Source organism: Haliotis cracherodii, unplaced genomic scaffold (genome assembly GCF_022045235.1).
Source record: "Haliotis cracherodii isolate W230 unplaced genomic scaffold, xgHalCrac1.p SCAF_2, whole genome shotgun sequence".
NCBI lineage: Eukaryota > Metazoa > Mollusca > Gastropoda > Lepetellida > Haliotidae > Haliotis > Haliotis cracherodii.
The window spans coordinates 68,375,401-68,393,992 of NW_027266275.1; the positions used below are offsets into that span (position 1 = coordinate 68,375,401).

The window sequence follows — 18,592 nt, forward strand, 5'->3', positions numbered from 1 at the left end:
TGTCACCGGCTACCGAGGTGGTGGGCATGGCGGAATCCGAAGGTGGTTTGACAGTAACAGAGGAGAGGACAGCTTGGATGATTTCCTAAGCCTCTTGGCAGACGACAATAAAGGCTTGTGAGAGTCTCTTGACTTTGAGCGCCGGTAAATCTCCCTCCTGTTGCACTCTTGTGTGAGGTGTTCTCATTCTGATCAGCTTTTTTGTAAACTACATATGCCACGGCAATCACAACAAAGTTTGTTACGTCGACATTTCCGACAGACCGGGCGACCAGAACTGTCCTTGCCCATTATCCCTCAGATTATGTATGTAATCTACATGATGTTGCAGGAAATCTCGGAAAAAAGAACTAGATTCTCTCAAATCCCAGTGCAATCTTTCTTCACAGTCACCTCTATGAGAAAGAATCATGTGGCAGAGGCAATCACGTGATCGTATCGTGTTTGTCGCTATGAACGGGATTCATTAGTTTGGGTAGTAACCATGGTGATGCTGGGATGTGTTTTGATGAATTGTTTTTCAGAAGCTAGAAACTTTTTTCAAGATTGGTTCCACATAGGAACGAAAGAAGGAAGAAATGCAATAGTGTGCAATAGGATAAGATGAACAAATTTTCTTTATCACATGTCTAAAGCTTGAGATATCTTTTCGCTTGATGAAGTAACCTTAGAACCCGTGTATGAATGTTAGGGTGAATTAATTGCAGCCATGTTTTTCCTAGGAAACACCTACCAAACCATATTGTGCGAGCCAGTGCATGCCAATAATTATTGATCAAGCAGACATTGCATCAATGTATGTGGCTTAAGAGCAATAATCTAGCCAAGACTATATTCATGTCCAGTGATTGATATTGTGAGCCACGATCCACACCATTGGTGTACCATGTCTTGCAATCACACGATCCACACCATCGGTGTACCATGTCTTGCAATCACACGATCCACACCATCGTTGTACCATGTCTTGCAATCACACGATCCACACCATCGGTGTACCATGTCTTGCAATCACACGATCCACACCATCGGTGTACCATGTCTTGCAATCACACGATCCACACCATCGGTGTACCATGTCTTGCAATCACACGATCCACAACATCGGTGTACCATGTCTTGCAATCACACGATCCACACCATCGGTGTACCATGTCTTGCAATCACACGATCCACACCATCGGTGTACCATGTCTTGCAATCAAGCAAGTCACCAAGCCTAACCAGCTGATCCTTTTAGTTGTGTCATACGACCATCATAGTTTGCTCGGGACCTATTCTAACCCAGAATTCCCCACAGTCTTCCCTTGTTAGGGACTGATCATCTACTATCAGAAAAGCGGAATAGAGTTAGCCGTGAATAGCTAATTATGCAGATCTATAGGTCTAACATGGGAATCCTTGAACATGGTAGGTTCAGGTTCCAAGTACCCAAGTGTTGATTGAAATGGTGGTCAGATGATCACAATGTCAGATTTTTTATCATACTGTTAACAACTAAACTCCCTGTTCTAGGTTTGAGCATCGGCAGCCATAGCATCAATATTTGATTTCAAGCAAGTTGCCTCAAACAAACGAGGAACAAACATCTCACTCAACAAGTTTCAGGCTTTTTTTTAGGTCTTTAAGCAGATTTGGTTTTTAAAATAAAAAATGGCACCTAGGCAACCACATTTAAATTCTAACTTTGCTGCAATGAACAAATTTATGCCCCTTATAGTAATAAACGTACACACAGAATTTCATTTGAATCCACCTAGCCATTGTCAAAAACGTAAAACATTAATGGACAGTACCGACAATAGACGATTTGGGACGACAGGCCATGTGAGCTAACAAAAGCCATAAGACAAGATAATGATGACACTCTTTATTCTCAACAAATAAATACATCTTGTATCACAATACAATACTGAGTTTCAGCAGAATTAACAGAGAGGCATTCAGTCTTTTCATATCTCATCAAGCCTTTTCAACATACCGATGACAGGCATTTCCAACAAAGCTTGTGGTTCTTGGACCATATTTCTCCCTGCAATCGAGTTATGTAAAGACTGAACTACTAGCTTACTTGGACGGAGCGATTGTAAACATTTCTCACTACAGCACAAAGACCAAAACTTGGTCGAAGTTTGTTGTCACCCAAAACAGCAGTAGATTTTAATAGAAAATTGTAAACACCTGCAAATAACATAATCATGAAATATCATTCTAGAGGTAACAAAATATACATAAATAAAATCTAAATGGTGGGACATTTTGTAATAAGGGTTCGAACACTATAACCATATTATATCAATACAGATCTATCTGGGTCTGGCCTCAACCCTCTTCACAGCATAAACAAAATATATTTACATATATTCTTTTTTCAACTTACATTTTTGTTAAACAGTCTCATAAAATAATAATCTGATATTTTGAATGAAGACAATGGCCATATGAGACGTTGCCTGACAACTGTGTTCGATGACCCTTATCAACATTATTTGAGATTCACACTTCTGTCATGTTTGGCAAAACAATTTCAATATTTATCATTTGTCATCTTCTATAACATTAATATGAACAGAACCATTATCACTCATGATTATTAAGAAATATGCTTTCATAAATGTTTGGACGGAATACAATACTTTCGGCAATATTCTACATAAATACAATTTACAAACATCAACAGCAATGTGAGAGTAAACCATTTGATTTCCAAGAACTATTTCAGAAACTCTCTTCTTTACAAATTGTTCATTTCAACTTTTGAGAAATGACTAGGAAATGTAAAACTGAAATATTAACATCAATTTCAGCAGGTGTTTCACCAACAGCAAGATTAGCATAGGAAATGTACAGCAGAATGAAACCACCTTAATCCTATTGCACATGATTAAGTACTTCAATTAAGCAAAAAGCCATAACAATTTTGGTATAATTACATGTAAATTCATGCAAATGTTATGCATCCAGCATAAGCACTGATTCAAGACATATACACTTTCTTCATTGTAGAATAATTCAATCACCCAATTAACTCATCCCTTGTTGCAAATGGATGAAGATTTGGTTTTGATATAAAATACCAGTTGTAAATGATGTTGAATTGTTAAATTGGTCCCATACAAAAAATGCAGCATTATAATACACAAAAAATACATTTTGAAAACAAAGTGATAAATTAATATAGTGAGCTACATATCAATAAATATGGCACATTGCTGCTATGGGATTTTTATAAATGGATGGATTTCAACAGAACATCACAGTTAAAACAAGTCAATACTCTTTGATTTAAAAATCGAGATATACATCAGCAGTTGGCAGCTTTACGTTGTGGATAAATTCTGAAATTATGGTCTCAAATATTTGAATGTTACCCTGATGAAAATATATTTGCCACAACTAAATTCGGATAATAAAAAAGGTTAAAAGAAGGTGTTACAGCTGACATAAAGACAAACGACACAAATAGGTGGGGACAAATAATTGTATCATCTGCTGCAAGTGCGTCGGAATGGTGACGAGAGGATGTAAATATCGTGTCAGTCCGCCAAGTTAGACGGATGAGGTGGCGATGTCTTCAGCATCATTCTGCAAAAAACAGACCACATCAGACAACAGTCACCATCAAGTGGGTAACAAATAACCAGGAAATCCAAAAAGGTCTATCTTTAAGCCAAAAATCAACTATGATCTATGAAATACCTGGAATAAAGTAACATTTCTTTCTTTGTTTGTTCTTATTTAATGCCAGACTCAGCAATATTCCAGCTATATGACAGCAGTCTGTAATAATCGAGTCTGGACCAGAAAATCAGTGACTGACATAATGAGCATCGATCCACACATTTGAGATACAATAACATGCATCAACGAAGTCAACGAGTCTGACCATTCAGTCCCGTTATTCGCGTCTTATGACAAACATTGGTTGATGAAGACCAATTAATCTGTATGGATCTTCACAGGGAATTATAAAGATAATAATAATGAAAGCATATATCTTGGAATTATGTTGTTTTCGGTAATTACCAATTACAAGAGATATTGACATTTTCAAAAATAATTTGTTATTTCAATGCACTAACATGAAAACACAACTTAAAACTAAAAAAACATGCATAATACTATGAGTTATTGCCTCATAGGTTCACAGGGTAGGTTAATCATTAAAATGCTCAAAATTATTCAACTGATAAACAAATGACTACATGAAAATGAAATAACTGATAATCAAATGACTGCAACACACTCAATACATTTGCATATGAAACAACACTTTAGATACACATCTGAAATCTTTCTTTCTAGTTCCTTTGGGTAACGAAAGTAAAGACATTTTAAAGAACAGAAAGCATGCGATATCATGACTAAAGTTTACTTGCTTCATGCAGTATACCAGCAGGTATAAACAAAATGCTAAAAAGATCTTTCCTTTCAAGATCAGACAGCTTAATTCCAAACTGACATCCATTGACTCAGTGACACATCAAAGCATGCAGAATATCAATGTGAACTACAGAGAAAAGCAGGTGTCAAGTGCACTTCATGAGTGAGTGAGTGAGTGAGTGAGTGAGTGAGTGAGTATGGCTTAACGCAATTGGCTTTTAGCAATATTCCAGCAATATCACGGTGGGGGACACCAGAAATGGGCTTCACACATTGTACCCATGTCAGGAATCGAACCCGGGTCTTCGGTATGGCGTGCGAACGCTTTAACCACTAGGTTACCCGACCGCCCCTGCACTTCATGACTGATCCTGGGTATTTCCATTTTATATGATAACCATGACTAGGCGGAAACTCAGTACAAAATACTCTCCAATTAGAGAGAGCCGAAGTCATAATAATTATTCTACTTTCCATCAAAATGAAATAGAATTAAGAACTATTACAAGTTATCATGTTAATTATTAGTGCATGGTGTTGGGAAATGAGAACAATTTTTTTATACCGAAATCTTAATATCTTGAAACTAAACTTCTTCTTTTGAACATTGACCTATCATTTTTCTCTGTACTTCTTTTAAGTCGCATCAACTGATCAAGGAGACATTGTACAGAAACTAAGCAAACATCTAAAATAGTTTGTCTTGGTAAGCATGGCATGAAGACGCTGAGGGAGTTACAACAATGAGAAAGCACAGTGGACACCTGCTTGTGGTGTGCACAAATAAATACAGACTAGCACTACAGAGACACAAAACTCAAATTACCTATTACACCTCTGAGGACTGTCAGGAGGGAAAGAAAAACAATTGTCAGAAATCAATATTGAAAATCATGAGTACAAATCTACCTGTTTCTTTAGACATTAACCATTCACCTATAAGAGGGCAAACAAATCTATGCTAATGTATATATATATATGAATTAAGAGCACTCTTGATTATTCAAGAGAGTGATCATACAATCGCATTAAAATCCGATCTTAGAGCTCGCTACCGCTACACAAAGATCTGAGGACATCCCATTACAAGTCATGTCTGAATGACCTTTCACGAACTTTGACCGACCAATGGAAGGACGGACAAGAAGTCGATTAGAGCCAAACAGAAAGCAGCTTTCTCCAGCTTTACGTCTCTAGTTTCAAACTGGCGACTTCTATTACAGACTATTAAAAAATATTTTGACAAAGTTCTGGATTCAAAATTTGAAAACTGAACGAAAAACAATTCTTGAATGTGCAATAGATGGCCAAGATTGTATGGCAGTATTTCCCAAGGGCTATGGAAAGTCTTTATCCTATTGAAGTGGGAGATAGACAATGATTTTGATGGAATCAGTCGTACAGCTCGAAACTGTCATTTGCAATACCCTGTGTTTCGATGTTGCATGACAAAAAAACACTTTCTGACTGTCACTTTACCCGACCTGATACCAAAATCTGAGTGGTCGGATGAAAGGTTGTTCTGATGGGATGTCCTCATATCTTTGTTTAGCAGTAGCATGCACTAAGATCTGATATTATGACATTGGTACCTCATTCATCTATAAAGCAACTAATCCATAACAAAGACTAAATCAAATTCTACGCAGCAAAACTAAACCCACACATGTATATCAATACAGCAACTACGTCGATTACATAAGTCAAGCAGATGCATTGCTCTAGTCATCATAAAGAAACTTGGAATCCATGGACGAAAAGTCACAAGACATTTCACAAAAAGCAAAAAGTTCTCTACCACTTCATCTACTGCTGCAGTATTGAAAGGTGAAGACTTCAACAGGGGTATATCTACGAGGCAGGGACACTTACATTCTGTCCTGACCCGGGACGAGAACGAGCTCTCATTCCTCCTCTGCCACTGCTACCGCTAGTTCCGCTGGGTGATGCGCCTCGTGCACTCCCTGCCCCCATAGAGGTCTCAGAGTCCCATCTCTCCAGCTCCTCGCGGACTAAACGTTCCATCTGCTCCCTTTTCATTTCATCACTTGTTCCATCAGACTGAAATGGAGATCCCAACTTTTATTGTAAATCATACTTATCAGGCATACAAGGCAATAGGTACAACCTGTGGAACCAGTTATAATATCAGTTAAAAAAACTGAAAAACTGACATAAGAACGAGAAAGACTTCCACCATTATTTTATCAATTAAATATATAAAATTGGACAATAAGCAGATTGGTTATTTTAATGAGCAAACAGATGTGGCAAAATTCCACTTGGCTCCTAAGACAGTTAAATTTAACTCTCTCACTCGTCACTAAGTGGTTGAAAAGAGTGAGTGTGTATGGTTTTACGCCGCTTTTAGCAATATTCCAGCAATATCATGGGGGTGGGGTGGGGCACCAGAAATGGGCTTCACATATTGTAACCATGTGCGGAATCGAACCCGGGTCTTTGGCGTGACGATCAAATGCTTTAACCACTAGGCTACCCCACCGCCCTGGTCGAAAAGAAACTGAGGGATGTCTAAGTGATGAATCAGAAGACAGTTCTTCAGTTGATAAGAAAAAGTATTGGTCAAGTGACCAATTACCTGTGAAATAGATAAACATTAACATAAATGATGGGTCAAGTAAATTTTGGAAGAGTCAATGCTCCGAGCCTAGCAATCTGAAGCACTGTGAACAAGAATGACACGTTTGGAGGTGGAGATTGCAAGGTTGTTGTATAGTCACACTTACCTCTGTGATGCTATCTAAAATTTTTCCCATTGTTTCCCTTCTCTTTAACTTGGCTTTCTCCATGGCCTCTAGTTTAACCAGCACAGCATCTATCTTTGATACAATGCTCCCAATAGAGTGTTCCATTCTGTCTACCCTCCGAGATAGGACTGTAAACTCTTCGTATGAAACCCCGCTTGATGTTCTGCCAGTTCGGGATGATTTAGTTCCACTGTCCTCGTCATCGCTGTCTTCTCCACTGTCTTCGTTGAAGCTGTTTCGGCTGCTGGAGCGGCGTGCAGTGCCTGGGCGATGGACCTTCTCCTCCAGTTCGTCATATTCTTTGTTGAGAGCATTCTACAAATATATTGTCAGATGTCTAAATAATATACAAGTTACGACAATTGTAGATCTAATTGTGTGTATTTGTTATTTGACGCCGCACTCAGCAATATTCCAGTTATATGATGGCTGCTTGTGAATAATCAAATCTGGCCTAGACAATCCAGTGATTGATATTATGAGCAAGGCGCCATGCCTTGACAACAATGACCAAATTTCATTTCTAATTTTACTTCAAAGCATTTTCGTAGTGAAGACTCAAAAGCACCTTTTGTTCTGTGAGGTCAGCATGCATGCGGCGTTGTTCATCTTCATCAAGCACACGGTCACCGTCGATGTCGTATTTGGCAAACATAGCCTCGATTTCACCATCAGCATAACCACGTCTGGAAACAGATTTGAAAACGATCTCTTAATAAACACTGGTACAACAATGACGATTCATTCATTTCGCATAAAAACACAGAATAACATCTGTAATGTCTTCATGTTTCCAATTTGCCTTTAGCATGTTGGTACTGCATTATATAATGGTCAGTAACACTCACGTCTTCAGGTCCTGTCTCCATTCATCGAAGTCGAGTCGCTTGTCGTCGTTGATGTCGGCTGACTGCAGCGCTTTCTGGATGTCCACGATCTTGTCTCTCTTCCAGTTCAGTTTGTCCATCATCTTCTGTGCTCCCTAGAAAAATACAATCAACAATGGAAGTACATGGAATAGCCCTTTTGACCAACCAGGTAAAACAGCATTCAAAATTTATCAAATTATTTTTTCAAGTCTATGGATAACTATCTATATTATTCTGATATAAGCCTTGATATATTAATCTGACCATCACACAAAAATCATTATTTTGATAAATTTTAATTTCTTCATTCCCTTTCAGTGATTGTCAACACTTCCACAAACCTTCTTGAAGAAGTCGGTCATCTCGAACTCATTCTTCTGGTTGGCCATGTCACCCTTAACCTCAGAGTAGGTGTCATTGATGATAGCCAAGAACATGTTGATGAGCACGAAGAAGACAAAGAACACGAACAGCATGAAGAAGATCGGTCCCAGCACTCGGTTAGCAGCCTCCAGCTGGTGGAAGTCGAAGTCTCCCAGGATGATACGGAACAGTGTGAAGCTGGAACACACAGTCAGTTGTAATGAACCAATATTTCAGTTGTCTGACAGCATGTCAGCTCAATGTGTTAGGAAAGCTACAGTGGTTGGTTGGTTGGTTTGTTGTTTAACGCCCACTCAGCAATATTCCAGCTATATGACGGCGGTCTGTAAATAATCGAGTCTGGACCAGACAATCCATTGATTAATATCATGAGCATCGATCCACGCAATTGGGATCGATGACATGCATCAACCAAGTCAGCGAGTCTCACCACCCGATCCCATTAGTCGCCTTTTACGACAAGCATAGTCACCCTTTACGGCATGCATGGGTTGCTGAAGACCTATTCTATCCCGGAATCTTCACGGGTCGAAAGCCCCAGTGGAGCAGGAGGAAGACCTGCACCCACTCTGGTATGATGCCAACCAAGGGTCGTAATCAGGGCAAATCTAGGATTCAAACACATAACTTGGGAATCCAGGCATGGCTCAGGAAGCAACTTTGCACAACAAATTGCAATGCAAAGGATTACTAGGTCTGCCCATGCCTATGACAGACATAAGGAAATGTTTATAGATAACTTCTTGACAAGTCACCCAGATCAACGTGACACACAAGCTCAGTTGACTCAACTATGTTGAGGGGATGAAACAAGCACCACTGCATATATATTTGAAATAATCTGTTACCATTCAACATATACAAGAATCTCTGTAAAATGTTATTTTAGCTAAAGCTTAAGTTGTAAGACTACAGCTTTAAAGGCCAGCTGGTGACTTACAAGGAGTCCTGGAAACTGCTGAAGTCCTTGACCTGGGTTCCAAAGAGCAGATAACCCAGTTGTGTGAAAGCCAAGAAGATGATGAAGAACATGACAGCGAAGCCTGCCAAGTCCTTAGCACAGCGCCCCAGGGTTGAAGACAGCTGGGTCATGGTTTTGTTGAAGCTGATGTACTTGAAGATCTGAACACACAATGTTTGTGACAGTCAGAAGGGATTCATAGGGACATAAAACATGTTAGTTCATCTTTCACTAAAGTTAAGATTAAGAATCAGTAATAAAGTAATACATAACCTTAATACTGCACAAGTACATGACATTACCACCACCATAGCCCAACTTTACTGAGGCAAGAGCCCAAACTTTGCTGAGGAAAACCTCAACTTTAATGAGACAAGCCCCAACTTTACTAAAATAAGAGCCTATACTGATTCAAGACCCCAACTTTACAGAAGAAGACCCCTACACTTCACTTAAATAAGAACCCAAACTTTACTAAAACAACCCTATTATTGCAAGAGCTAACACAATATTGAGAGCCCCTGTGTCCCAGCTTTGCCTCCCAAAAATCTGCCTTACCTTGATCCACGCCAAGAAGACCGCTATAGCAATAGCATTGCTGAAGCGAGTCTCCCAGTAGCTCAGTCTCTCGAAGTCCGCGTACACTTTGTCATTTTCCAGCAGTGATGTTAACTTATCCCCGACCGCAACTGTCCGATATATGTCAAACGCCACACAGATTAGTGATATCATGATGACCAGGATGTCGAGGATGTTCCAGACGCTCTTAAAGTAGGTCAGTTTGTGTTTCTTGATCTGAAAGAAAACAAAAGAAATGTTTAGGGATCAGTGTGGGACAGTGTCAGCGCAATGTGACAGACAGTGAGCACTCAACATGCTTAAGTTGCCAATCCAAACACAACCAAACCAAAAAGCATGACCTATGCTGCCAAGACTCTTAGCAGGGAATGAGTAATTAAAGCTTTGATAAGGAATGCCAACAAACATGACCAAATAGAAAGAGTGAGAAAGGTTTTAAATCACTTCTACAAAAATTCCAGCATATCACAAGGTACTTGGGTTGACCCCAGAAATTGGCTTCAAAATTGGGAATGAAAACTGGGCCTTCTGTGTAATGATCAAACTATTTAACGACCACCTCTGATCAAATAGAGAGCTGTAATATGAGTGAAGGTATGGTTTAACCCTACACAGCCTCACCTCCAGCACTTCCTCCACGATGTAGTACAGGATGAAGAGACAGAAGATACATTCGCAGGCCATGATGAAGTAGTCCCCAACAGTCACATAACGGATCAGTTTCACAGTTCGGAAAGTCCACGATGGGATAGCGCCTCCCGTGGCAGGGAACTCGACCAGAAGTCTAAGGGAGACAACTCAAAATTTACATCTGTCATACAACAGAAACAGTCACAGATGTAGAAGGATGTGAAAAGGAATTTGAAATTAATTTATGCCAAATAATCCTCAAAATCATGATGACCATAAGTCTAACTGGTTACCATGGTTACAAATAAAATATTCATCATGTTCACATCATCATGATCATAATTGATAAAGGAAAATATCTTACATACAACATACATGTATATACATACCTGACAACACAGAAGAGGTTGATATTTGCGTTATAGACCGTGAAGTCTATAAACACCGCTCTTGTCCCACGCGTTATCCATAACGAATTGAACAAGTCGTCTATTATTTTCTGCGACTCATTCATGCTGGCCCGGAGATCCTGAACATACCCTGCTCCGGAGTACGTGGTCAGCAACCCCCAATGTGACGAACCTTCTAGTTCCGATTCCGTTTTATACTTCCACCTACAACAAGGAACAGAAAGTAAAACATACATCATAAATACAGACACAGAACCCCCAATGGCGACTGTGGTGCCATGTTTCAGATGATGGATTGTTGTCTAAGATCAGAAGAGACGACAGCTTGTTTATTATATGTGAAATCGTCCTCACACCTGACAGAATGTCGAACATGTATCTTACATCAGAATGTCAAACATGCTTTAAACAATTAGTAACATGTGGTTGATCATCGTCAATACTTTACAAGTTTTGCATACACTAAGTCCTTCCATCACCTTTGAATTCATAGGACTGTTTTGAGGTACAGTCACTATTTTTAACCAACAATTGAAGTGAGCAGTCAGATTACGTCACACAAATGTGACAATATGTGCCATAGCCTTGCAATCATCTGCCCTACCACAGGACCATGTAACTAATAATAATAACAAACTCGCAGACGTGGATGAAACAAACTCGAAGCCTTTGGCTTCATATGCTACATGGTCCTGTGGCTCTACATACTGTTTCAATGTCAGGTGAGGTGAAATTGGGTATAACGTTGTGTCCAAGATTATTCCACTTATATAGCAACGTGTGGCTGCTTGTACTAGTCCGGACTGATGCCAATTTCTAGAGCTAGCTCACTGAGACCATGTGGTTTAACATGGATATCCCACTCAGACACAGTATACTGACTCCGAGCCAACCAGTCGTTATTTTTGGCCCCTTAATGCGCCAGACAGGGTAACAACAAGTACCATCTTTTAACGTCTTTTTGTATGGCACGTCCGGGGATTGAACCTCGGACCTTCCGCTCTCCGGGCAGACGCACCACCACTAAACCACGGCGACAGTCTTCAATGTCAGGTAAAGGTAAGGTTTGCAAAGAGTCAATGCACTGAGTTGTTCTTATTTGACTTCTGTGAGTTATAAATGGCCTCACACATTTGTCAGCAGATTAAGAAGAAACACACATTGGTACTAAACCAGTCACAGCTGCTTTATGTGATGGAGGAAGATAGGGCATGTATACAAACCCGTGAAGTATTAGCAATGGTGGCTGATTGTCCAACATGTGACAGAAACAGACAATATTAACCCCTACCATGTATATTAACTCTAGACATGCCACAGAAAATGGGCATTGTTAATGATCAAATTTAACATGGTTAGAAACACATTATGGCATATGGAAGTTCTATGTGTTGCCATATAAAGTTGGATCAATAGGACAAGTAGCTTGATCTTTTGAATTATTAATACCACACATTCCATCCGTAGAGTATTAGCTCCAGTAAAAACCAGGCTGATCTGGCTAGAGTTATTGTGAACCAGGTTTTTCGTTATTTATAAGCAGTCACATACATTCCCAGACAGTCTCACACTCACACTCTGAATTATTAATACCACACATTCCATCCGTAAAGTATTAGCTCCAGTAAAAACCAGGCTGATCTGGCTAGAGTTATTGTGAACCAGGTTTTTCGTTATTTATAAGCAGTCACATACATTCCCAGACAGTCTCACACTCACACTCTGACATTAGCATGGCTAGACAGTCACAAAGTCACAATAAATAAGTCGCGAGTCCCTATCAACCTATGCTTGCCCTACGACTTAATGGATCAGGTGGCACGGTGACTTGATTGATAGTCTTTAAACATACCCCAAAAATTTTGATTACTGGAAAATCACTTGATTATCTGTCCCGGACTTGAACATTTACAGGCCATTGTTATATAACTGGAATATTTTCCGAGTGTGGTGAAAAAACAACAAATAATCATAGTCACAATCACCAACATATTCCCAGTTGACACAAACAAAATATTCACTAACGTTCTAACATCAACTTAAGTTCCAGTGCCCACTTGCTCAAAGCAATCTTAGCGCTAAGGTGATCGTAACTCCCATACTTTAACATAGGCTAAGACCACTTTGTGCAAGTGGGCCAAGGCCTACACCTGTCTGAAATGATAAGTATAAATACATACGCAGTGTAGTTGGCAATTTCACTATTGGGATCATAGTTCCCAAAGGTGTGGGTGTCCTCGATGCTGGTGGAGTAGGAGTCATAGCATTCCTTGATAACATCAGTGAAGTCGTCGTGGACGATGCAGGAGTTGCTGTGGACCTTCAGGTGTCGGAGTCGGGGCATGCCTAGTAACTTATTTTCGTAGTATATATAACCCAGCTGTTGCTCTGGGACGGCTTCCTTGTTGTACCAGGTTTCCCAGTAGAGGCCACGGAGCATGGGGCCCTTGGCGAACTATTAAGGAAAAAGCCTTTCTTACAAAAACAAAACACTTTACCGTGAGAGAGATAAAACTAACTCAGTAGAATGGGCGTACAGTGAGGTATGTCTAACTCAGAGATAAGTCCTTGAATAATGTCTTTATCCGTTTGGGAGCGAGTATGGTTTTAAGACCTTTTTAGCAATATTCCAGCAATATCACGACGGGGGACACCAGAAATGGGCTTCACCTATTGTACCAACGCCGGGAATCGCACCTGACACTTCGGCATGACGAGCGAACACTTTATCCACTCGGCTACAATGCCGCCTCTTATCCATTTGGCAATAACAGAGTGAAAACATTACACCACAAAACAAACAAAGATTTCGGACCATAAAGTTAAACACTCACAATATATTGCAATGCGTATCATAATACAGATACCTGTATTTAATGTATTGCAATACAAATTGTTTGCCATACACAGCCCTAAAGCACAACCATGGGCACTGGTGTATAATACTAAAACATCACCGGTACCCAACACCCCTATCCCAGACTTGTACTTACCCTCCAGAAGTCATCAACACTGGTGATTCCCCGGAAGGTTCCTGCGAGTGAGTTAGGGGTGTCCAGGAACAGATCGCTCATTACCTTGGTGTAGTAGTACATGGTGGTGCTTGTCATGCCAAATGTAACTGGGAAAAGCAACAAATTGCAGTGACCATGGTTACAATTTCTATCACAACAATACAAAATAGGCATATCATATTCCTGTAACTCTTATACACTGTATCAAGTACATTCAATAACCAAAATTTACACACTTGATTAAAACCACTTGAAAAATAACAATAACATGTTGAATGAAAGCAATGCTACAAGAATATCTCATGCATTAAGCTTTTGATCATTTACTCTGAAACCATATCAGTTTGGCAAATAATCTCAAGCATTTTCTGTTTAGTTCACAAAATCCTACCAGAAATTGGGTTTGATAATGTAAAGACCCCACTGACAGTAATTTGCCACACCATACCATCAGTCAAGATGACCTTCCGGAAGCTAGACAGCACTACATGTGACAGTGTGCAACAGCTGCTACTTACTGACACAGATGATGACAAGGAACACGATGTAGATGATCAACTCTCTCAGGGTGGTCTTCACATACAGCTCCCTGTTTGACTTGGTCTCCTCGGTGTGCCTTGTGGCCCATAGTGCTAGAAGAATGCAACACCAAGTCTTACCAACAGCATCAAAGTGCTACATTTAAATATACATGAAAATAAATCACAAGATCAGCAGTGCTAAACTAAACAAAACACCTTAGACAAGATATGATCTTGGCCATGCTGTACTATGATACTGATAGTTTGATGAACATTTTATTTTATTAATATCTAAAATGACAATTTGTTTCACTAATGACGAGTAGCATTAAAGATTGAACTACAGGGTTCAAGATAACTTTTGGAACCACTGAGCATTTATTCCCATGTTATCTTTCACTTTCATTATTGATAGCCTTCTTTGTGTGTTCAATATATTTCATATATCATGGTCTATTGGGCATGAGTGACCCTTTATCAAAAATAATTCTACTTAAATTAAAACACTGTTTCAGGTGACTTCTAATTTGCACCTGTCATTGTTATGTCCCAAGTGTCACATATGGCATAAGCTCACAACAGCCAGATAAGAGAGACAGCACTTCTTTGCAATATCCTTTGTTGGTTTATTTGTTGTTTAACACTGTACTCAGCAATATTCCAGCTATATCATGTATATGATGGCAGTCTGTAAATAATTGAGCCTGGACCAGATAATCCAGTGATTGGCATACATAATTGCAGCAACAGAAACTAACATTCTTAATCCACTAGTCCTTATAATGATAAAATATAGAAAAAAAATAAAATTGGCCAATTTCTACCATGTCTACTCGTCCTTATGATACATTAACTATTGGGCAGTTTGGCAAGGACGAAAGGACTAGTGCTTATTTCTAACGCTGAATTGGAATACAAAAGTCAGCAAGCCTGACCACCCGATCCCATTAGTTGCCTTTACAGCAAGCATAGGTTGCCGAAAACCAGTCTACCCTGGTTCTTCACGGGTCCTGCAATATTCTCTCCAGTAGAGTTTACGTATATATGTGAGGCCTGCATTGGACCAGTACATAAATATCTGTAAACACATGCATGTACGCAAGCTGAAAGGTTGCATTGTAAAATTAATTATGCAGTATCGTTTTACTATTTATTTTGTTTGTTTTTCAATTTCCTGCATATTTGTATACAAGCAACATTATCATGCTTATTTGGGAATGGTGATATATTGTGCATAATTACGCATATACACAGCTTATCTGGAGCTCTGGTGAAGCCTTATTTTATATCGTAAGTCAGTGTTCACAAGTTGTTCCCAGTGAACATCATCAAAGAATGAAATCCAGAATACTTTACAGTGATAGAAACTAACAGTTTTAGTCCACTAGTCCTTATGATGATGACATACAGCCAAACCCTAAAAGGGCAAATTTCTACTGGTCCTTATGATACCTGAACTATTGGGCCGTTTGGCAAGGATGTAGGGACCAGTGCCAATTTCTTATGCTGTTTATAATGCCTAACAGGCATTATCCTATGAACATCGAGTGCCATATATAAAGTTAGTACCTGTAATTTAGATACCAGAGGTAATCATGGAAACACACATTTCAACTTCTGAGTCCCAAGGGTAGGGACCAGTGCCAATTTCTAACGCTGTTTATAATGCCTAACAGGGATTATCCTATGAACATCAAGTGCCATATAAAAAGTTAGAACCTGTAATTTAGATACCAGAGGTAATCATGGTAACACACATTTCAACTTCTGAGTCCCCAGGTTCCTTTTGATTTTACATACTGTGCATTACACATGTTACCATGGTTACATGCCTTCAAATGGTCATCATATCCCATGCAAATGTCAAGAACAGAGGTTCAAAAAGTACAATTACACTTACTTCATATGATCATAATTAATAAGCAGCATCACACTGGTTTTGTGTGCTCTTCACTGCTTCAGGCACTGAGCATGCTGAGAACTAATTTTACTGTGCCATTCAATCTTAAATGACCATTCCATTATACAAAGAATTTGTTACCCATGTTAACCGTGTTTTTGGTAACCTGCACATTCCATCAGCCATGCATGGTAAGCGTATATATCCTTTTTTACTTAGATTTACGTCACTGCACACAATATGCTGTATGCTATGTTAAAACAATCCAAGTTTCAGAAAATAAGAATTTTTAAAAAATCATGTTTGCACAGTATAATGATTTTTTGCCCAATTTGCCTGCAAAGGGTACTTAGTTTGAAAAACTATTAATACACGTATGTCTGCATATATTTTTTTTAACAATGGTATTCATGTTCCTATGCATTGTTTGATAAAAGTAAATCTAGGAAAATGTTGCATTCTGAAGACTGCTAAATAAAATTATAACTAATCCATTTATTACCATGGACCATGATATACACCAAGTTTTCTATTCATCATTGTTTATGGGAACCAGTATATTGTGTATACAATAACAAAAGAAACATTAACCCTTCATCATATTCATTTACAATCATTACAGCTGTACCCTCAAGCGCCTCAGTTTCGTCTTTGCATTATGGAGACAAAGTCAATCCTGCTACAAGTTGTCATGGCACCAAAATTGATTTTGTTATGACATATTCTTCAAACAGCCATGACAATGTACCTAAGCTTCTTTCAAAGCTGGTATAGCAATGGATCAACAAGACTACATGAGAACCAATATAGCCAATCAATAACATCCATTGCAAGCAGAATTTAACAAAAGCTGTTTATGCTCTGGAAAGAGTTTTCGCATAGATAATCAATATCGTGTCCATGGTACCATCACAACAACAGGATTGGGTTACATTATGAAGTTGTAGAACCGGTCCCAGGCATCAAATATTAATTCCCTGGGAATAGCAGTCAGAGATGAACATGACGAACATATCCGAAAGAAACACCAGGAACCAGACATCTTGAAAGGACAATCTGAACCCATGTTATTCGTGATTATGATAAAATAATATTTTATTTACTGAAACCTTAAATTCATCAGATACATGCAACAAACATGCCCATAAGCATGATAAGCATATAAGATTAAGGAAGATTAATAATACATAGAGCCTTATTTCGCATGAAATGTTCTTCCTCACTTAACCAGCAAAACAATTTGTTTGCAGTTTTGGAGTTAAAATGCTATGACAGGTCTGAACAAATATGATTGCAGGCAAAAATATTTATTGTAAATTTGTTGTCACACATGTCAACTCCTTCAAAACATTTCAGTCAGATTGTCGTCCAAAATGTCCTAGAGATATTTTTCAAATTTGGTAAAGACAGAAGAATGTCATATCAAAGTTCATGAAATCATTAATACCAACTGTCTCTAACAAAATCAGAGTACCATGTTTTGACAGATAGATTTACTTACATCTTAGACCACGGACGAAGGTTCCCATGCACCCAGTGTTCTGGGGCGTGCTCTTGGTCCTGACGGCGGGCACATTTCCTCGGCGGTCCTGGTCCATGTAAACTTGATCAGGGAGGTCGGGGTCATCCCGAATATCTGGCCCATACCCCTCCATGCCCTCATCGCCCCACGCCGTGCGGGACTGGCTGCTCGACGGCCGATTCCTTGACATCACACTATCACGAATTTAGAAGCACGTAAAGTTTCACAAAAGGTGAACAGATTCTATATGGACGGAGTTTGACAAGGGGGGACGATATGTCCCAAATTTAGCGAGTACCACTCAGAAGCTTGTGGTCGACGCGCCTGCAAGGTGGAGACTGAGAAGATGCGCGAATATCAGCTACCGATGCTGTTTGACAGATCGATAAAAGTTTTAGGCTCACAACTTTCTCAGCAACATGGCGGAAATTGCATGACGTCATACGACAACAACGCGTTGATTGGACAAGAGCTCTACAGTGCTCGTCCTGAAACGTTCGATTGATTTCATTTCCCATCCAGCTAAAACCAGATAGACTGGGCCTACTCAGGTAGCAATAGGCTCAGAAACACATACGATGTTATAAAACAGGAACAATGAACGTTTCTGTCGCAAAAGCTTGCAATACAATGAAGAACTTAATGCGTAGT

General features: G+C 39.3%; 1 protein-coding gene across 2 annotated transcripts; it reads right to left on the reverse strand.

Moving 5' to 3' along the window:
- Positions 1 to 1,855: 1,855 nt before the first annotated feature.
- Positions 1,856 to 18,368, reverse strand: LOC139468408 (polycystin-2-like). 2 transcript variants are annotated; one of them, XM_071250362.1, is made up of 15 exons: positions 17,921 to 18,368; positions 14,517 to 14,630; positions 13,978 to 14,105; positions 13,165 to 13,439; positions 10,964 to 11,188; positions 10,566 to 10,728; positions 9,924 to 10,160; positions 9,345 to 9,526; positions 8,362 to 8,581; positions 8,000 to 8,133; positions 7,720 to 7,837; positions 7,131 to 7,466; positions 6,256 to 6,444; positions 5,210 to 5,227; positions 1,856 to 3,585 (listed from the first exon to the last, which is right to left on the reverse strand). In XM_071250362.1, exons 1-14 carry the CDS (start codon positions 18,129 to 18,131, stop codon positions 5,213 to 5,215), a joined length of 2,547 nt encoding a protein of 848 aa, XP_071106463.1. In that variant the 5' UTR covers positions 18,132 to 18,368; the 3' UTR covers positions 1,856 to 3,585; positions 5,210 to 5,212. The 2 variants fall into 2 exon arrangements, with proteins under 2 accessions (XP_071106463.1, XP_071106462.1); XM_071250361.1 differs by lacking the exon at positions 5,210 to 5,227.
- Between the last annotated feature and the right edge of the window lie 224 nt (positions 18,369 to 18,592).

Coding starts and splice junctions, on each gene's coding strand:
- LOC139468408 (XM_071250361.1), bottom strand. CDS start 18,131: ATGTCAAGGAATCGGCCGTCGAGCAGCCAGTCCCGCACGGCGTGGGGC. Junction 11,189..13,164: donor GAAATTGCCAACTACACTGC/GTATGTATTTAT, acceptor TCCTTGTTGTAG/GTGGAAGTATAAAACGGAAT. Junction 10,161..10,565: donor TCGTGGAGGAAGTGCTGGAG/GTGAGGCTGTGT, acceptor GTTTTCTTTCAG/ATCAAGAAACACAAACTGAC.